This window comes from Cololabis saira, chromosome 19, assembly GCF_033807715.1.
Source record: "Cololabis saira isolate AMF1-May2022 chromosome 19, fColSai1.1, whole genome shotgun sequence".
Lineage (NCBI taxonomy): Eukaryota > Metazoa > Chordata > Actinopteri > Beloniformes > Belonidae > Cololabis > Cololabis saira.
In genome coordinates, this window is record NC_084605.1 from 28,061,943 (window position 1) to 28,080,330 (window position 18,388).

At 41.9% G+C, this 18,388-nt stretch overlaps 2 protein-coding genes across 2 annotated transcripts; one reads left to right on the forward strand and one right to left on the reverse strand.

Moving 5' to 3' along the window:
* Positions 1-211: 211 nt before the first annotated feature.
* lrrc59 (leucine rich repeat containing 59) lies at positions 212-5,156 on the reverse strand. The gene is made up of 8 exons (XM_061708869.1): positions 5,008-5,156; positions 4,742-4,858; positions 4,588-4,647; positions 3,104-3,262; positions 2,529-2,633; positions 2,371-2,443; positions 873-1,064; positions 212-782 (listed from the first exon to the last, which is right to left on the reverse strand). The coding sequence occupies exons 2-8, from the start codon at positions 4,841-4,843 to the stop codon at positions 502-504; spliced, it is 972 nt and encodes a 323-aa protein (XP_061564853.1). The 5' UTR covers positions 4,844-4,858; positions 5,008-5,156; the 3' UTR covers positions 212-501.
* A 2,894-nt stretch (positions 5,157-8,050) lies between these two features.
* LOC133419111 (piggyBac transposable element-derived protein 3-like) lies at positions 8,051-14,722 on the forward strand. The gene is made up of 2 exons (XM_061708122.1): positions 8,051-8,407; positions 13,676-14,722. The coding sequence occupies exons 1-2, from the start codon at positions 8,051-8,053 to the stop codon at positions 14,720-14,722; spliced, it is 1,404 nt and encodes a 467-aa protein (XP_061564106.1).
* The last annotated feature ends 3,666 nt before the right edge of the window (positions 14,723-18,388 follow it).

The window sequence follows — 18,388 nt, forward strand, 5'->3', positions numbered from 1 at the left end:
CAGTTATGCTCTGGGTCACCTTACGATTGCTGCATCCAACTCTGGCTGACGCGCGTCTCTGACCCAGCGCGTCATTAAACGCTTCAGCGCAGCACAGACGGGGCCGAGCGACATCTCACCGAACCGCTGTCAAACTCAACCTGTGCTCCACAACAGCCCCCCCAACCCCCCGAGACAGCGTGCTGCTGCCCCAAGCGCTGCACGGGAAGCATTTAGGATGATTACTTAGTTTTAAAAAAGCAATCTGTATTACAAAGAGGGCAGAAGAATGGCAATTCCATAGGAATTTAAGATGATTTAACATCTCTCCCTCAACAAATGTCCATCTGTGCACACAGTTCACCTCCCAGCCCCACGGACCGGGTGAGGGGGAGCATTTGCCCATTTTAATGAGATGCATGATTAAAGCGTGATTAAAAAAAAAAGAAAGGAAAGAAAACCGCAGGACTCGCAGGTGAGGTTGGAAATCCTGCACCTCTGGGATCTGATGCGCGCGGGGGTTTAGTTCTTGGCGGTTTGCGTGGATTCGAGCAGCTCTCTTGCTGCCGTGGACAGGTTTTGCACCAGCTGTCTGAGCACGGCCTCCTGCGTTCGGGCCCAGGCTACGCCGTCGTCCACGGCGAGGCTGACGGGCATGCAGAAGGCTTCTCTCTGCAGGTCAGTCAGCCGGCAGGCGGCAGCGACAGCAGCCAATCCCAGCACCAACACCAGCAGCAGCTTAAACATCAGGCCGAGGACAGACCTCCGGGGTTTAGGTGGCGCCACCACCACCACTTTTTTATCTGTGGAGATGAAACCAACATGCAACATCTGTGCATGTTTCTACAACTTTTGATGATGCTTCATTGTAAAAACGAACACATAAATCCCACCTGCAGCCTGTCCGTTCTTCTTCTTCCTCTCCTCGCTCTTCTTCTTCTGTTGCTCCTGCGCAGCCTGGGCCGCCATCTGAGCGTTGTACTCTTTCCTCCTCTTCTCCTTCTCCTCCGCCTTCTCCCGTTTACGAGCCTCCCTCTCTCTGGCCTCCCGCTCCCTCTGCTTCGCCTCCCGCTTCTTCTCCAGCTCTGATGGAGGGATGAAGATGATGTACTCATGAAGCTTTTCCTCGTAGTTTTTTTTCATGTTTTCCTCTCAGCATCAGCAGCAAAGCGCTCAGTGTAAATGGGTTTTGAGAAAACCACAAACTATAACTGCTTCATGAAGCGATGACAAGAGATTAATGCTTTTAAACTAAATGTGCAGATTTGGCTTCATTTGAGAAATGTTTTGTTTACGTTTTGATCTTTGATTCATCCCCAATCTAATATTTCCGATTACACTTTGGTAAGACTTGAGGGATATTTTATGTACCATTTAGTCAAAAATATTATTATCATTATTATGTGTGAACACCACCAACTCGGTATTAGTGCCTGGTAAAGTGCAGATTGGAGTCCTCTACTTTTTCTGGATCATTTTGCAGACAGGAGCCTTTAACGACTGGTCATCGCTACGAGACATTTGCGTAAATTTAGTGTTCAATTTGTAGTTTTAGGACAACACAGCAGCAAACAGATGGAGCTTTCTGTGCAGGACGTCCTTTTTATACACATTATTTAAAAAGTTAAAATGACCGGGTTTCATCTGTAGGGACCTAATCCACATTATCACTTAAGTGGAGCGACATTTTTGGGTTTCACGGGCATAAAAATACTAATTTATTGTGGCAGAGCTTCGCCCTTTGTGCCGATATTAATTGCCATTTTGATGAAAATATATATTCTGTTCTGACTCAAAACTGCTGTTTCATGTTGCTTTGGTCCCTAATGAAAGTTTACGCTCCTCGACATTTAATAACAGCTGCAGACTTGATCGAACTCCAGGAAGTTCCTCTTAAATCAGGTAAATACAACTTCAGATGAACAATAACACATGTAATATTCCACCTTGTGCTGATTTATTTGATAAAAAATAATGCACTGTGAAAATATAAGAAGAGCAAATTACTTCTACGATTGTGCTTTCTAGGGTTTTCTTTACAGATTCATAACGTTTTTCTCTTCCGTACATCTAAGGAGTGAAATCCTCCGGTGGTTTAAATGAAAGACTGGAGGAGTAATCTTAGTTCTCCAGTGAATGAAGACCTGTAGAGCCCGCTTTACACTAGCACGCTCATGCACTCGTGATGCTTCAAGGTTCAACAGGTTGACCTTAACAAAATCCATCAAAATATCTTCCATGGTTCTTGAAATGATCTCAAACGTCCACATTTCTCTCAATCAAGGTCTTAAATGACAGCAAGCGAGCGAGAATCTGACTGCAGTTTTCCATCATCAGTTTTCCATCAGGTGGATGGACACCAACGTTGCCGACGAAGTTTAGGAAACTCACCTTTTTCCCTTAAAAGACGCTTCTCTCGTGCACGATCGACCTCATCCTGAATTTCTCTCATGTGCTGCAGTACCTGAAAAACATGACTCAGTCCTTGAGTTTTCTTCTGTTTTAATGCATTTTGTGTAAAACGGCTGATTGATCTGCATCCTTGTCACCTTGATGGCACACTGTTTGCACTGCTTCTCATCCAAACAGTCTCCTGCTGCCTTGGCCAGGGTGGGTTCCAGCGGGTTGTCCTTCAGATCCAACCACTTCAGACTCTGAGGACGAGCATTTAACCTTTATTTACCCAGGCAAGCAATTTAAAGGGGATCTATTATGAAAAACACGTTTTTTCTTGCTTTAACATATATAAAGTGGTCTCCCCTAAGCCTGCCAACTCATAGAAGGAGGAAAGCAACCAAATTCTGCAGTGTCTGTACAGCCGCCGGGATGAGCCGTCCAGTGTGATGTGGATCTACGAGCCGTTCAGATTCTGCTTCTGTCGTTACGTAACGACGGGAGCAATTTAGTTTTAGATTTAGTTTCTTGTGTTTATTTAAACTTTCATTATTCTTCCTGTACATGTATAGCTTGCTGACTGTATAATACTCTTACTTAACAGACTCGCACACAAGCGTTTCACTCACATGTACTCTACAGTGCCCCGGTAACGTGATGCGACATTAAAAGTGATTGGAGACGTGCAGGTTTTAATGTGTAAGTGAGGATCAGCATCAGGACCACCCACCCTGAGATGGGAGAAGCTGACAGGCAGGGCCGCCAGCTTGTTGTTGTACAGGTCCAGATGCTGAAGGCCCACCAGGTTTCCCAGGTCGTCTGGCAGAGAGGTCAGCTGGTTTTTACTCAGGTCCAGTTTCACCAAGTGGGTCAGGCTGCAGAACTCTGGCTGCATGAAAGAAACATCATGAACTCACCTTGTGAAAGCTGTAATTATGACACCTGGATACTAGCAGATAGGAATGGGCGATATTTGACCGTTCATGATATACCGTCAAAAAAATTCCCCACGGTAAGAATTTGTCATCTTGCGGTAAAAACGATAAATTCCCGTTGGTGATGTTTTTGTGTAAAGCTGATTTATGGTTCTGCGTTAAATGCTGCGTCGATTTAACGCAGAACCATAATTCAGGCTTTTCTCTTCCAGAGCTGAGAAACGTCACCTAGTGTTGCTTAAATGTGGCCACATGAAATCAATCACTATCATTGAAACAAAGTCAAACAAGAATATATGACGTCATATTTCTAAAAGTAAGTGAAAGTGATGCAAATTAAAGGAGGAGAGGATGAAACATTGCAGTCCCACCTACATTAGTTTGAATATAAAGGTGCTCTAAAGACCCTCCTGCTCAGAGCAGCTAATCCTGGTAAAACCTGGTAAGACCAGGTAAAACCAGGACCAGAACATGTTCTTAGCAGATGTTCTTCAGACGGGGAGTCAGAGAGATGCAACGTGCACTTTCTGTTTTGAAATGACACTTTTTATGTTTATGCCACTCACTGCTTAGTAACTGTTTAATAAATACAGTTTTGGTAAATTTGACTTATTTGAAAGTTTAAAATGAGCATATATTAATGCAGTATGAACAAGAATGTTTTAATGTAGACATATAAAATCATCATACTGGTGTGATTGTATGCATCAAAGTGTTAATTCAAGGCTAAGGCAAGATATCGAGATATATATCGCATATCGTGACATGGCCTAAAAATATCGAGATATTAATAAAAGGCCATATCGCCAAGCCCTAGAAGGAAGGAAGGAAGGAAGGAAGGAAGGAAGGAAGGAAGGAAGGAAGGAAGGAAGGAAGGAAGGAAGGAAGGAAGGAAGGAAGGAAATTAGCCAGAAAGAAAGAAAAAAGGATAAATTCCCGTTGATACGTGTTTGTGTATCAGACATGGCAGATCTGAGTCATTACAGTTTTGCGGTACAGGTGGACTCATTTAATTGGTTTTTATTAATTCAATTTAATTGGTGTAGTTTAGTAGTATTCAGTATTCTTTTAGAGCAGTGATTTGGGGCTCCAAAGACTGAATGTGGTGATAGATTTATAGTTACAAAGGTGGAGTTGAATTGGTATTTTTTTTATCGTCATTTTTATCGTTATCGGGATAAATGCCAGAAATTATCGTGATAAACCGCCCATCCCTACTAGTAGATGGATTAGTGCATATTGTTCATTATCCGTCCGTGATTTATGCTGTTATACTCACAGGAAGGCAGGTGATGTTATTGCAGGACAAGTCCAAAACAGTTGCTTTGGGGAATGAAGCCTGTTGAAACATGTCAGCATCTATCAGGTATTTGATATTGATTGTAAGTGTCATGCAGAACCCCTGATGAGTGTGATGTGTTCCTGCAGCTCACCAGCTCCCTGGCTGGGACCTCGCTCAGGTTACACAGGCTCAGGTCCGCCTCGTTACCGCTCACTTTATCCCTCAGGTTCAACACCCGGCTGTTTTTACTCATCCTGCCGTCTGAACCCTGGCAACACACGTGGCAGAGAGACTGAGATTGTTAAACACTGAAAAGAGGAGTTTTCCCAACCTGATCCAGCAGCTCTTCTGCTGGCACTTTTCATTAGCGGACAACAGGAAAACCCTGCAACTTTAGCGGCTCACACGCCTCCTCACCTGCTGCGAAACCCGGAGAAATACTCTTCTCGATGTTCACGGTCGACACACGGACACGGAGACGTTTCCACTGGTAAATGTGGTGAAACTTCAGTAAGAAAGAAAAGTGTTTCTGTCAGCTCCGACTGCTCAATGAAGGTCCACGTCACTGCTGAGCAGCAGAGCGGAGACGAGGAGAGCAGCGCCCCCTGCAGGCGCGGAGGAGACACCGCGGCCAGGAAGAGAACATCTGGGCCGTAGACAAAAAGTAATAAAAAAGAGAGAAAACCCCCCCATCTAACTTAAAGAAAAAAAAAAATTGGATCATATTTAAAATAACGATCAATAATGTACTGATTGAAAGGGTGTATGAAAATACATTTCTGGGAGTGATACTGGGTCACAAAATCTGCTGGAAACCCCATATAAATCATATAAGAACAAAACTGGCAAAGAGTGTAGCAATATTGGGGAGAACAAGATACATGCTGGATTATAAATCATTGCACATTCTGGATTCATCACTAGTATTACCATATCTGGATTATTGTGTGGAAGTTTGGGGCCACACATAAGCAATTTACAACCGCTATTCAGACTGCAAAAAAAAGCAATCAGGATACTTCACAATGTGGGATATAAGGATCACACAAACACACTGTTTTTAAAGTCGCATGTGTTGAAATTCTGGGACATTGTCAAACTAAAAACTCAATACAAATCATATTCAAAGTGAGAACTGATTCACTTCCAGGCAATTTACAGAAAATGTTTTGTGACAGGGAAATGTAATTTAAAAAATCAATGTGTTAATTCTAAAAGGAAAAGCATGTGTATCTCAGTTGTTGGAGTGGATCTATGGAATGGGTTGGGTGATGGGTTGAAGCAATGTACAAATATAAATCAATTTAAAAAACGGTACAAAAAAGGAAGTTCTGGGAAGTTATTTGATTGAGGAGGAGCAATTAACCTTTGTCTTCTGTGGGGGACATGGCACTGAGGCCTCTATTTTAAATACCATGCATGTAGCCTATTTGAGTCCTCATGTACTGTGAAGAGTACATCCTGGGCTTTCCAGTGATGTCACACAAAAGGGGGTGTGGCCAACAGATCCCATTGTCATTCTTTGAAAAATGGCAGGAATCACAGCAAACACCTTCTATGGTCCTAAGGGAGGTAAGTAGGGGTGTAACGATACACTAATTTCACGATACGGTACGATACACGATATTGAGGTCACGATAACGATACGATACGATATTATAGCAGTATTTTTTTAACAGCCTTGCATGAGGAAAATATGACTGGAAAAAATTGTCTTTTATTTGAAAGACACAAAATACAAAACAATGCTCTGTGTTTGCCCTATTGTTATAGTTTGTAATGCTTTATAACTGTTTAAGTTTTAAAGAGAAAGCCAGGCCAACCATTTTCCACAAACTGAACTAAAAGTAAATGTCAGGTTTGCATTTGCATCTTCAGTTTCATACAAGTACAAATATTTTGCCACAAACTGAATAGTTTCTTTCATGTATGATTTGACTTTTTTATTTCTAATTTAACAACTAAAATTAAATAAATAAATAAAAGTAAATAAATACATACAATTTTACATCATAAAAAAGATTGATTGATGCTCACCTTATAAGTGTAAGAGGAGATTTATTTTTGTTAAGAAGTTTATTTTGGTAATTCAGGGTTCATTATTTTATAAATATATTCTTTAAATTCTGATGTAAATCAGGGACTATAATGACACTAGTCAGTTTATCTGTAGTTGTTTTAGTCTGTTTTAGATTGGGCGGAGTGATACAGCACTAGGTGCTGTGTTGATGTTCTAAAATCCTACACTGTTGAGCGGACATTAAAGTACACTGGAACTCAGCAGAAGTTTTCCCGTGTTTATCCTACTCACGACCCGAAAAAGGTTTGATTTAATAAGGTAAGGCTTAACTCTACACCAGCCTTACATAAGTAAAAGTTCAGAGCTCAAAACGGGACCAGAAAATGGGACTAGTTTCTTCTCAGCGGAGTAAGATTTTGGTCTGCGGGTCGAGATGCGGGCCGCGGCCGCGGTCGGATGCGCGTTTCTAGTCAACACAATAGATTAATATTAATAACCCAATATCGCGATACAGGTTGTCACCTCCACGACACGTATTGTGACGTTTTTGTATCGCGAAATTTCGTGGCACGATATATTGTTACACCCCTAGAGGTAAGTGATCAAATTTATACAAATATCACATTTGTATTGTTGAAAATTATTTTGTTTTTTATGTATGAAAGCCTTAACTATATTATTACTAAGATTTCAGAGGTGTATGTCAACTTTAAGCCTTTTAAAATATACTTTTTAGTCCATGTCCTTTGTAGGGGACAGTGGGACTTGCTTACACTAATTTTCAGCCATTTTGCATTTTTAAGGAAACAGAGCACTGAGTGAGGCAGAAAGGATTCTGATGAGAATTGTTGAGGGAGAGTCAGATATTGAGCTGTCAGAAGATGAGGAAGAAAGTGGCCAGGCAGTAGAGCAGGAAAATGAAAGCTCAGAGGAGGACTCATCAGCTGACGAGGAAGAAGAAAGTGATGTCATCCAACGGCCATTTTGGATCAGAAGTGACACGTAAGCTAGGGCTCTGATGTTTAGTTAGTTTATTAATACAGGGTCAAGGGAGGGAAAACAGGCTATTTATCTTGTACACACATTCACACACACAGACACGCGCACACATGGACACGCACAAACACAGACACACACTCACGTAAACATGCACGTGCACACACACGCGCACACAGACACACGCACAGGCACGCGGACACACCCACAACACACACGCACACAGACACGCGGACACACGGACACACGCACAAACACACACACACACGCACACAGACACGCACACAGACACGCGGAAACACACACACTCACACACACGCACACAGACACGCGGACACACACACACAGACACACATATAATATTACATTTGTTATAGTTAAATTTAATTATACCTCTCCTTTCTCTTCAAATTAAGTTTCAACCCTGTCCTTGATGAGAGGAGGATGGACATCAACACCCCGAACCACGAAGTCTTGAGGCCCTCTGGGTACTTCAAACAGTACATAGATGACCAGGTTTTTGAGGAAGTCTCTAGTTGTACCAACCAGCGGGAAGTGCTGGTCTCTGGGAACACCCTTAAAACCACTCCAGAGGAGGTGAAAACCTTCTTTGGAATGGCAATGTACATGTCATGTCTCAAATACCCGAGGATGCGCATGTATTGGGCAGCAAAGACAAGGGTCCCTATCATCACCAACTCAATGACCAGGGACAGATTCTTCAAAATCTGCCAGTCCATCAAAGTGACAGATGACTTTGCCATCTCAGATGACCACAAAAAAGAGGATGCACTCTGGAAGGTCAGGCCTGATGAAGAATTTTGACAGCTTGGCCCCCTGCAGGGGGAGGTCGCCCCAGTCCTACCTCCTGCAGGGCTTTGAACTGGACTCAAGACCTTTTGAGGAAGCTCCAACTTGCTACTCAACTTCCTACCCCCCGGGCAGATCCCGACACCTGGAAGTTGGTTCAAACAGACAGGAATCAAGAGAGCACCCCATGGGGTGATTTGGAGGTCTGTGTCAGTCATGCCAAATGTCTGATAATGACATTTGGCCCGATTCACATCCGACTGTAAATTACTTTTTGTCTCTTGCCTGATTCGTGTATTCCTGCATTTGTTAAACTCCTTGTTGTATAAGAATCTGATTACAACCTCACTCGAGGTCAGCATTTCTACCAGACCTCTGGCCTGTGTAGACGTGCTCACCGCCGGCTCAATAAAACCTCATAAAAACCACAAAGCGGACTTCTGAACTGGTTTGATAAATTCCACAACAATTTGGTGCCGGTGACCCGGATAACAATAGACTTTCGATGGGAACTCCTTTTTCCAGACCAACGACACAACCAGCGACTTCTATCTAAATTTAATCAGAGGTAAGGGGTCCATTTTTTTCAAAATCCCAAATTATTGTTTCTGGGCTGTTGTCGAAAGTCTGTGAACTGGAGTGCCAGAGAAAGTTGACGTTATCTTGAAATTTAGGTAAGTCCGCTGTGTGGTTGTGAAGGTTATATTTTATTATTATTTTGTGTTATTGGGAAGGTTATTGTAGAGATGTTTTTTAGGAATGCTGGCAATTTCATAACACTTGAATTTGATTGTGTTGTGAGAATGTTCTGCGTCTCCTGCCTTAAGAATCTGACTCGCTCTTCTAAAAAAAAGGTTTAATATCTCGGGTAACATTAAAGAGAGAAATGGCGCCATGGTTGGTCTGAGTACCAATAAAAAGATAGTCCAGGGGGACTATTCTTATGCATGCAGGACGTGGGGTCCGTAAGTGTTGGAACACTGATATATTTGTGAGAAATAGACATACTGTATGTAGAGAAACTGTTTTATTTTATAAGTTGGGATGACACGCTCTCCCAAAATGAGGTATATTTCATTTCTGCAAGAATTGACTTGCTCTTCTTGCACCAACAGGAATGATTTGTATGCTCTGTCAAGTGAAGTTTTTCAGTTCTTTAAATACATGTATGGTAATCACGGTACCGATAGTTTTATTTGTTAGTTTTGTTTGTTACTCAGTTAGTATTAAATATTGTTAAAATAACTAAAAAGCACTTCAAACTCCCTCAGATTTTTGGAGGGATGAAGGTAGACGCCGTAATGCAGAATCTCAAATAGCTTCGCTTACTGATCAAAATAAAAAGCTGATGGCTAGAAGGATTTAAAAACACAACGCAGACGAAAAAGAAATTAGAGAACCAGTTAAATGATAAAATCAAAACCTTTATCCGGTGAAACTGATTAAAGAATCAAATGACGATGACACTTCTGATGACGACTGGATTTTACAAAAATCCAAGATCTGTTGCCTACAAAATTTGGAGCCAAATAATGGTAAGAGATTTTAAATTAATAAACAAAATGGCTAGAGGAAACAGCGGTTAAACTAACTTTGCCACATGATTTGAAAAGTAAAGTACTTGATGCGCAAAGTACTTGATGCTTGTAGAATTCCCTTTTAATCCCACAGCTGTTGCCAAAATCACACCAGAGCAAGCTCAGACCTTTTTTTCACAGTATTTATTGCCTTAACAGTTCAAAGGGAAAATTGATAATCCCAGGGAACTTTATGCTAAAACAATTTTGACAGCAAAAGAGAATTGTGGTCTGTCACGAGATCAGATTGATGGATTCCCTCCAGGGTACATGCAAAATATATATTTGCTAATTGCCCTCCACAAAGGGTAGGCCTGGATAACGCAAAAAAAAGAATCTGAAATGTATGAAAATACTAATGTCTTTTTCAAAAGTGTTTCCTACACAGGTTGAGCGCTGAGAGGAGGCGCAGAGGAAACAGCCAATGATCGGCTCCCATTGGGGTGAGCCAAATCAGAGCATCCCAATTTACATAATCGTATCCTGCCTATGGTAACTTCATCATGTAAGTGCATGGAAATCTGTCTGTGGCCTACTATAACGTCTCTGAATGCATGTATAACTAATCTCTAACTAGAGGTGTCAAGTAACGAAGTACAAATACCTCATTACCTTACTTAAGTAGAACTTTTGGTTGTGTATGCTTCACAGGAGTAATTATTTTTTAGACGGTTTTTACTTTTACTCCTTACATTTTCACGCAATTATCTTTACTTTTTACTCCTTACGTTTTAAAAACAGCCTTACTCTACTTCATTTCGGCCTTTAAAAAAAACTATCCAGTTAAATTGTGCCATCCGGATAGAGTGAATTTGGTTGTGGTTGGATGAGAAGTATAAACATATTTGGTTTGTACGTGTCTGGTCTCTGAAACACATGTTAATGCTCAATAATGCACATATATGGTTCTTTAATATATTTGCATTATACTAAGATGCATTCATTTTCAATGGCTTTTAGCCTTAATGGTCTTTCCCCGCTTATATTACTTTTACTTTTATACTTTAAGTACTTTTGAAACCAGTACTTTATACTTTTACTTGAGAAAAATAAAAATAAATACATTTTGAGTTGATACTTCAACTTCTACAGGAGTATTTTTGAACTCTAATATCTATACTTCTACCTGAGTAATGAATGAGAATACTTTTGACACCTCTGTCTTTAACACTCGTCCTGACTTTTCCTGTTTTCCTCACTGACGGCTCTGCTTATAAAAATGGAATACCATACGCAGGTTATACAATTTGTGATAATTCTTAATTGTTGAAAGCGCCCTCCTCCTCCAGCTCCACCCAAGTAGATGAAACTATATACTGATCAAAAGGTAAAACTGTTACAATCTATACAGATTCCAGATATGCTTTTGGTTGTGTATATTGTATTTTATAGATTTTATATATTGTGGGCGAACCAAGGATTTATTTCATCCTCGGAGATAAATGTGGTTAATTGATTGGTGAACTGTTACAAGCCTGTCAACTACCTTCATCTATTGCTTTGTTAAATGTGAAGCCCACACCCAGTCCAACCCTGTTTTCACTAGGCAATGCTTCAGCTGACCATGCAGCAAAAGAAACTGCCAAATTTGGCTTACCTGTCTATGTAAAACTTTGCCCTTCTATACCCGCTAACGACCTGGTTTCTCCTAATGATGTAGCTCTCCTACAAGAAGACTACTGAGGTGAAGAAAAAACGGATTGTAGCATTCCCATGGTTGTAAAAATGTAAATAATTTGTGGGTCAGCAACGACGGCCGCGTTGTGAAACCCACATCCTTTTACGCGTAAATAGCATGCATGTCGCATAGCTGATCACAGTTAGCAATCACAGATGAGAAAAAGGGGGAATGTGTCAGATAGTGTTGAAAGACTGATAAGCTCCAAGATTTGCATCCTATAAAAATATTGCAAACATTATCAACACTTCCCCCCACCGTGACTTTTTTTTGAAGCTCTGCAAATAGACATTATGTGAGGGATATGAAATTATTCTTGTATGAAAATGTTCATGTATGAAAATGTTTTTGTATGTGCAGAGAATTTTAAACTGGACTTAAATGGACAATGTTGACACCTGTTAACACCCATTAGGAAGCACAAAACTCACGCCCCATGAAAGGATTATGGGTAGACCTATGACCATACAAAGCAATTCAGTTCTGTATATATGAAGAAGATGGACTTCCATGCCATGGATGAATCCATGATATCATTCTGTTGTACTCTAAACTTCTGCTGTTCAGTCAATCCACAGAAAAGTAAAAGCTGTCCAGTCTCTTCTTAGTGGCAAACCATGCCACAACCCGGAGACTGGGTTTGTGTCGGAGAGGGCCTCGGTGGTCCAGGGCTCAGCACGTCCTGCACCACCGACACTCAAGGGTGGGGGGCGCTGGCCTGGTTCCACGCGTCCCACTGCGGGAGCATAGCTCCTCGACCATGCACCGGAGACCGGCCGATTCCTTCTTCTTTCTGTGGTAAAGAGAAAGCCCAGCTCCAACACCCAGGACCTCCACGACTGGTGGAGGAGCGGAGGAGCGGAGGAGCAGAGGAGCAGCACAGGCCCCGCAGACCCCCACAAGCGAGACAATTATGGTGTAGCATCGAGATGTGACTCCACATACTCTCCTTCTGAAGAACCGCTTGTTAAGCCTAAAACAAGCCAAAAACCACTGCCCGATTCCATTGAGGATTCGGCAAGGACCGCTACAGGGGGCATGCCGATGCTCTCACGGGAGATGGCTGCTCTAGGGATGATGGCCTTGCGGAATCGTGCTACATTGGACTACTTACTAGCTTCTCAAGGGGAACTTGTGCTGTCATTAAAACTGAATGTTGTACATTTATACCCGCAATGCCACAGTCCAAGAAATAACGCATCACTTGAAAGACATTGCTAAAACGTTACATACAACTGTCGCAACTAGTTTTTTGATTGCTTTAAAGAACAGTTAGGACACGTTGGTTACTTGATATTTGAATTTGTTTTGTTGGCTTGTTGTTATTTGACTTCTGATCACATGTTTAAGGTTCACTTGCAAAATATGTATCACTACTCCACTGTAATTCAACAAAAAGAAAAAAAAAAAAAAAAAATTGTGAATTGAGGAAGAATTTTGACAGCTTGGCCCCCTGCAGGGGGAGGTCGCCCCAGTCCTACCTCCTGCAGGGCTTTGAACTGGACTCAAGACCTTTTGAGGAAGCTCCAACTTGCTACTCAACTTCCTACCCCCCGGGCAGATCCCGACACCTGGAAGTTGGTTCAAACAGACAGGAATCAAGAGAGCACCCCATGGGGTGATTTGGAGGTCTGTGTCAGTCATGCCAAATGTCTGATAATGACATTTGGCCCGATTCACATCCGACTGTAAATTACTTTTTGTCTCTTGCCTGATTCGTGTATTCCTGCATTTGTTAAACTCCTTGTTGTATAAGAATCTGATTACAACCTCACTCGAGGTCAGCATTTCTACCAGACCTCTGGCCTGTGTAGACGTGCTCACCGCCGGCTCAATAAAACCTCATAAAAACCACAAAGCGGACTTCTGAACTGGTTTGATAAATTCCACAACAGGCCTCTGTTAAACAGAGTGCAACAAGGCTGCCTCAATCAGCCAAGACCATTGAAGGCCTGCATAGCTGAACAGATGATTCCTTTCACAGGCCGGTGTCCTGTGCGCCAGTTTGTGCCAGGCAAGCCAAATCCTACTGGTCTGAAGGTTTTTGTGCTTGCCAGTCCCAGTGGCATGGTGCTTGATTTTGAAGTGTACAAGGGGAAAAACACATTCAGAGATAAGCAGGTGGGCATTGGGGGGAATGCTGTCATTCGCATGGCCGAATCACTGCCAAGGGGTTCCCACCTGTACTTTGACAGGTATTTCACATCTGTCAAAGTCCTGGATCAACTGAAGGCAAATGGTCTCCTGGCAACAGGGACCATTATGAAGAATCAAATCCCTGCCATCTGTAAGGCCAAGATGTCCAATGACACCATGCGTCGGCAACAAGAGAGAGGTGCCTCCGAAATGGTTGTAAGGAAACCAGGAACAGAGATTGCTGTGACTAAGTGGTTCGACAACAAAGAAGTCCTCATGGCATCTACTATCCATGGGATAGAGCCCCAGGATAGCTGCACAAGGTGGTCAAAAAAAGAGAAGCGCCATGTCACTGTGCCTAGACCTGCTGTTGTGGCGGAGTATAACAACAACATGGGTGGGGTTGATCTGTGTGACCGCATGATCAGCTATTATCCCATGTCAAGCCGCACAAAGAAGTGGACCGTCCGCACCATGCTGCATTTCTTTGATCTGGCTGCCACAAACAGCTGGATCCAGTACAGGTCAGACCACCAGGCCTCTGGGAGACCAGCAAAAGAGAGGATGCAGTACTTTGATTTCAAGCTGCTACTGGCGGAGGAAATGCTGTCCCAGGCACAGGGTGGTGCAGACAGTGAAGATGAAGAGGTGTCCAGTGGTGAGGAAGATGAGGTGAGCACCTGGGGGGATGAAGAGAACATTCCCAAAAAGAAAAGGAGGTCTGTTAAGCCACAGCCCAACAAAGAAGTGAAGAAGTATGGAGCACTACATTTGCCAAAAATGGTGGAGACAGCGAATTCTTCAAGGTGCAGGAGAGAAGGATGCAAAGGGAAGACATTTGTGAAGTGTGTGAAGTGCAACATGTTTCTTTGTGTCTCAAAGGCCAAGAATTGCTTCCTGATGTACCATGCATGATGTGTTCATGATATTGTATGTGTATTGACACATCCCCAGTTCAGTTTTGAAAGTTTTGAAAGTTTTTAAAAGGTAGTATTTTTTTGTAGTTAAAAAATGTTTCTTAAAGTTACAATATGAATGTTCAGTGATGAAATGTGTTTTATATTGGTTTTATATTGTTTTTAATGAGAAAAAATGTAAAATCAAATGAGATCTCGCAAATACCAAACTGATGGTTTTCAATGTATTTTTACTTCAAAGTAGACCCGATGTCCCCTACAAGGGACATGTGATAAAAAGTAAATAAATAATATTTTTGAGAAAAAAAAAATTGTGACATGTTTCTTATGTCTCAGTTACTTGAATTATGTAAAAGAAATCAAAATATAAAAACCTTTTTTCTTCCGGGTCTCAGGAGGATAAGGAAAGATTGTGTTTGTTAGCTGGTTAGGTGCAAAGGCTAAACCAATGGGAAAATCAGTAGCCTAATAGGTAAATTAGCAGCTATTTATTATTAATATTTATGTTTAATTTATAGAGGTAACAAAGGGGCAGGGTTAAATAAGTTTTACTTCTACCTGCTCCTTTTCGGACACTGTTTTTTTTTCCCTGTTTGTATTACGTTTTTGTTGTTGTTGCTTTTTTCTGTATGTTTTGAATTGCTTTTAAAATTTTATATATTTTTTCCTTATGTGTTCGAAATAAACAATTCAATCAATCAATATTTTACATGAGGTACCGGGGGGGTGGATAGGACGGAGAGTTGGGGGTCCTCTGGCAGGGAAAAAAATGACTTCATTTCTTGCATTTCTACATATATGAGACTAAAGTGAGACCAAATTCAATTAAACTGGACATAATCATACATTCTGCCATAAAAGCATGACTTTGAATTACTTTATGAGAAAATTCCATCCTTTAGTTTGTTTTAGGACAAATCACACGAGAACTGAGAAGTTCATTTTTTAAATTAGAAATCTTTATCTTTATTTGCATTTTGTGTGTGATCAGAGTTATTACAGTCAGTTACACTGTTTTTTATTTCTCAATTTATTTATATAACTTTGTGCATGAGAGGATTAATATAACTTTGTGGTTCTGCTTCTTCTGTCTCAAAGTCTATATTGATCCAGCTCCTCCTCTTCTGCCTCCGACAAAACACAAATGCATCAACGCTGAAGGAAAAACAGGAGCCATAAAACATGTTTGAAACATTTTTAGTTTTCTTTCATTCATCTTTTATTTTAATCAATCCTATGTTCACCTCTAATGTAAACTTCTTACTTTGACTGTCAACAAATGAAAGTAACGTTGCAGATCAGAGTTTCTGCTGCTTCCGGTCTCCCATTTGTATCCTTTTACCGGGACAGACTTCTCATGCAGAATTCATAAAGAATATCGAAAAAAAAGCCCAAGAAACTCACTGTCACTATAAAAAGTGGTCAATTGCAAAATAAAGATATTTGACATATTTTCTATTGGAGTCCTACAACTCGACATTAATTTTAAATCTCTAGGTCACATGGTTACAGAGCTACTGAAAGCCCCTCCCCCCAACATGACAAACATTTTCCCATCATTTTTTTAAAATGATTATTTAAAATGTCCTCAAATACAATACAAAAGAACATGTTTTACTTTACTCCTTTAATACAGCAACTCGTCTTGGGTAGAGTGACTTGGTCAGATGGAGGCTGTTGAAAAGAAACATCTGGATCTGAATCAGTTGGTAGTTTATTGACGGTCCCTGAATGAGACAGTGATGAATAGCCGTCTAATTTACAACATAAAACTAAGTAACGCCAGTATTGTGTGGCAGGGCCTGTCAGCTAGTTGAGGCGGACCCCGTGAGTAACTTGTTTCACTCACGTACATCGTACGGACATAATTAAAGTGTCAAGTTTGTCACTGCTCAAAAAAAACCTAACAACACTCCGTTATCAGCCACGCCGGTCCAGGGATCAGGACAGGTGGCCAGTTCATCTCTCCGAATACAGCATCTCACTTGTAGACGTTGTCCGTGGGGAGCGCTGAGGTCAGAGTCTAGGCCAAGCTATGAGTTTCTGGTTTTATGATAATAATTAAATCATTAAACACATGTATTGAATAACAGCTGAGTTGAATGACTAAACTACAGTTTCTGGTGAGACAATAGCTTAAAGCAGCACAATGTAACTTTTCCACCTTAATATAATATTTCCAGAGTCATTGTGATGGAACATCAACTTACAACAGGTTTAATGAACCTCTGTCATGGTCTGAGGGGTCTGTATCGCCTTCACTGGCACTATGTAACTTTGAGGAGCATGGTAGGAACCCTTCCACACTACTGGTAAAGCACTACCGCTTTTGTCCAAAGGAGCCGCCAAACTCAACAAAAGCTGAAAGTTACATTGTGCTGCTTTAAATGCACAGCCTCCAGCAGACCGCTGATTACAAGCAGCTCTGCAAACTCCTCTGGCATCTAGCATGTATGAAGATAGTGTTAAGATATTTGGTAAATCATCTGTAATAAAACTGAACATACAAGATTTATCCAACCCTTAAGGGCTTTACAAAACAGTTCCACCCTTCGTTAATTACTAAACATCCATCCAGCTCTTTGAAGCATGCTGTGGCACACGGGGATTGTGGTCACAAAAAGCCCATCAGTCGGACAACGGCTGTTGGCCACACGGAGCGACTCATCAAGCTGACCACTTATTGAATTAAAAATGTGAACCTTTTTGAATCCATTAAAGCTTTCCATCTGAGGTCCATTTATATTACATTAAATCCCACAACACAAACTGCAGCACTCAGTGGTGTGGCTCCTCCAGTTACTCTTCCACAACTTCTCTGTTTGTCTTTCATGCACATCTTTTGAATAACAGAGTCCCGTTCTGGGCGCAGCTCACCAAAGGAGTAAAAGAACAATCCCCTAAATGATCTGATGGCTGTAGATAAGTTCCCGGTTAAAAAACAACACAAAAAAAGCCGTCAATTAAAGCACAATTGTCTCTGGTGCAATTATTTATTGTTTAATGTTTAAACAGCAAAATCACTCAAATCTCAGAATTTGAGGAACTCACTCATCTCACTCATCTTCTCCCGCTTTATCCGTTCCCGGGTCGCGGGGGCAGCAGCCTCAGCAGGGATGCCCAGACTTCCCTCACCCCAGACACTTCCAGCTCTTCCGGGGGGAGTCCAAGACGTTCCCAGGCCAGCCGAGAGACATAGTCTCTCCAGCGTGTCCTGGGTCTTCCCCGGGGTCTCCTCCCGGTGGGACATGCCTGGAACACCTCCCTAGGGAGACGTCCAGGAGGATCCGGTACAGATGCCGAAGCCCCCTCAGCTGACTCCTCTCAATGTGAAGGAGCAGCGGCTCGACTCCGAGCTCCTCCCGGGTGACCAAACTCCTCACCCTATCTCTAAGGGAGCGTCCAGCCACCCTGCGGAGGAAACTCATCTCGGCCGCTTGTATCCGCGATCTTGTCCTTTCGGTCACTACCCAAAGTTCATGACCATAGATGAGGGTAGGGGCGTAGATTGATCGGTAAATCGAGAGCTTCGCCTTTCGACTCAGCTCCTTCTTCACCACGACGGTCCGGTACATCGACCGCATTACTGCGGACGCTGCACCGATCCGTCTGTCAATCTCACGCTCCATTGTTCCCTCACTCGTGAACAAGATCCCGAGATACT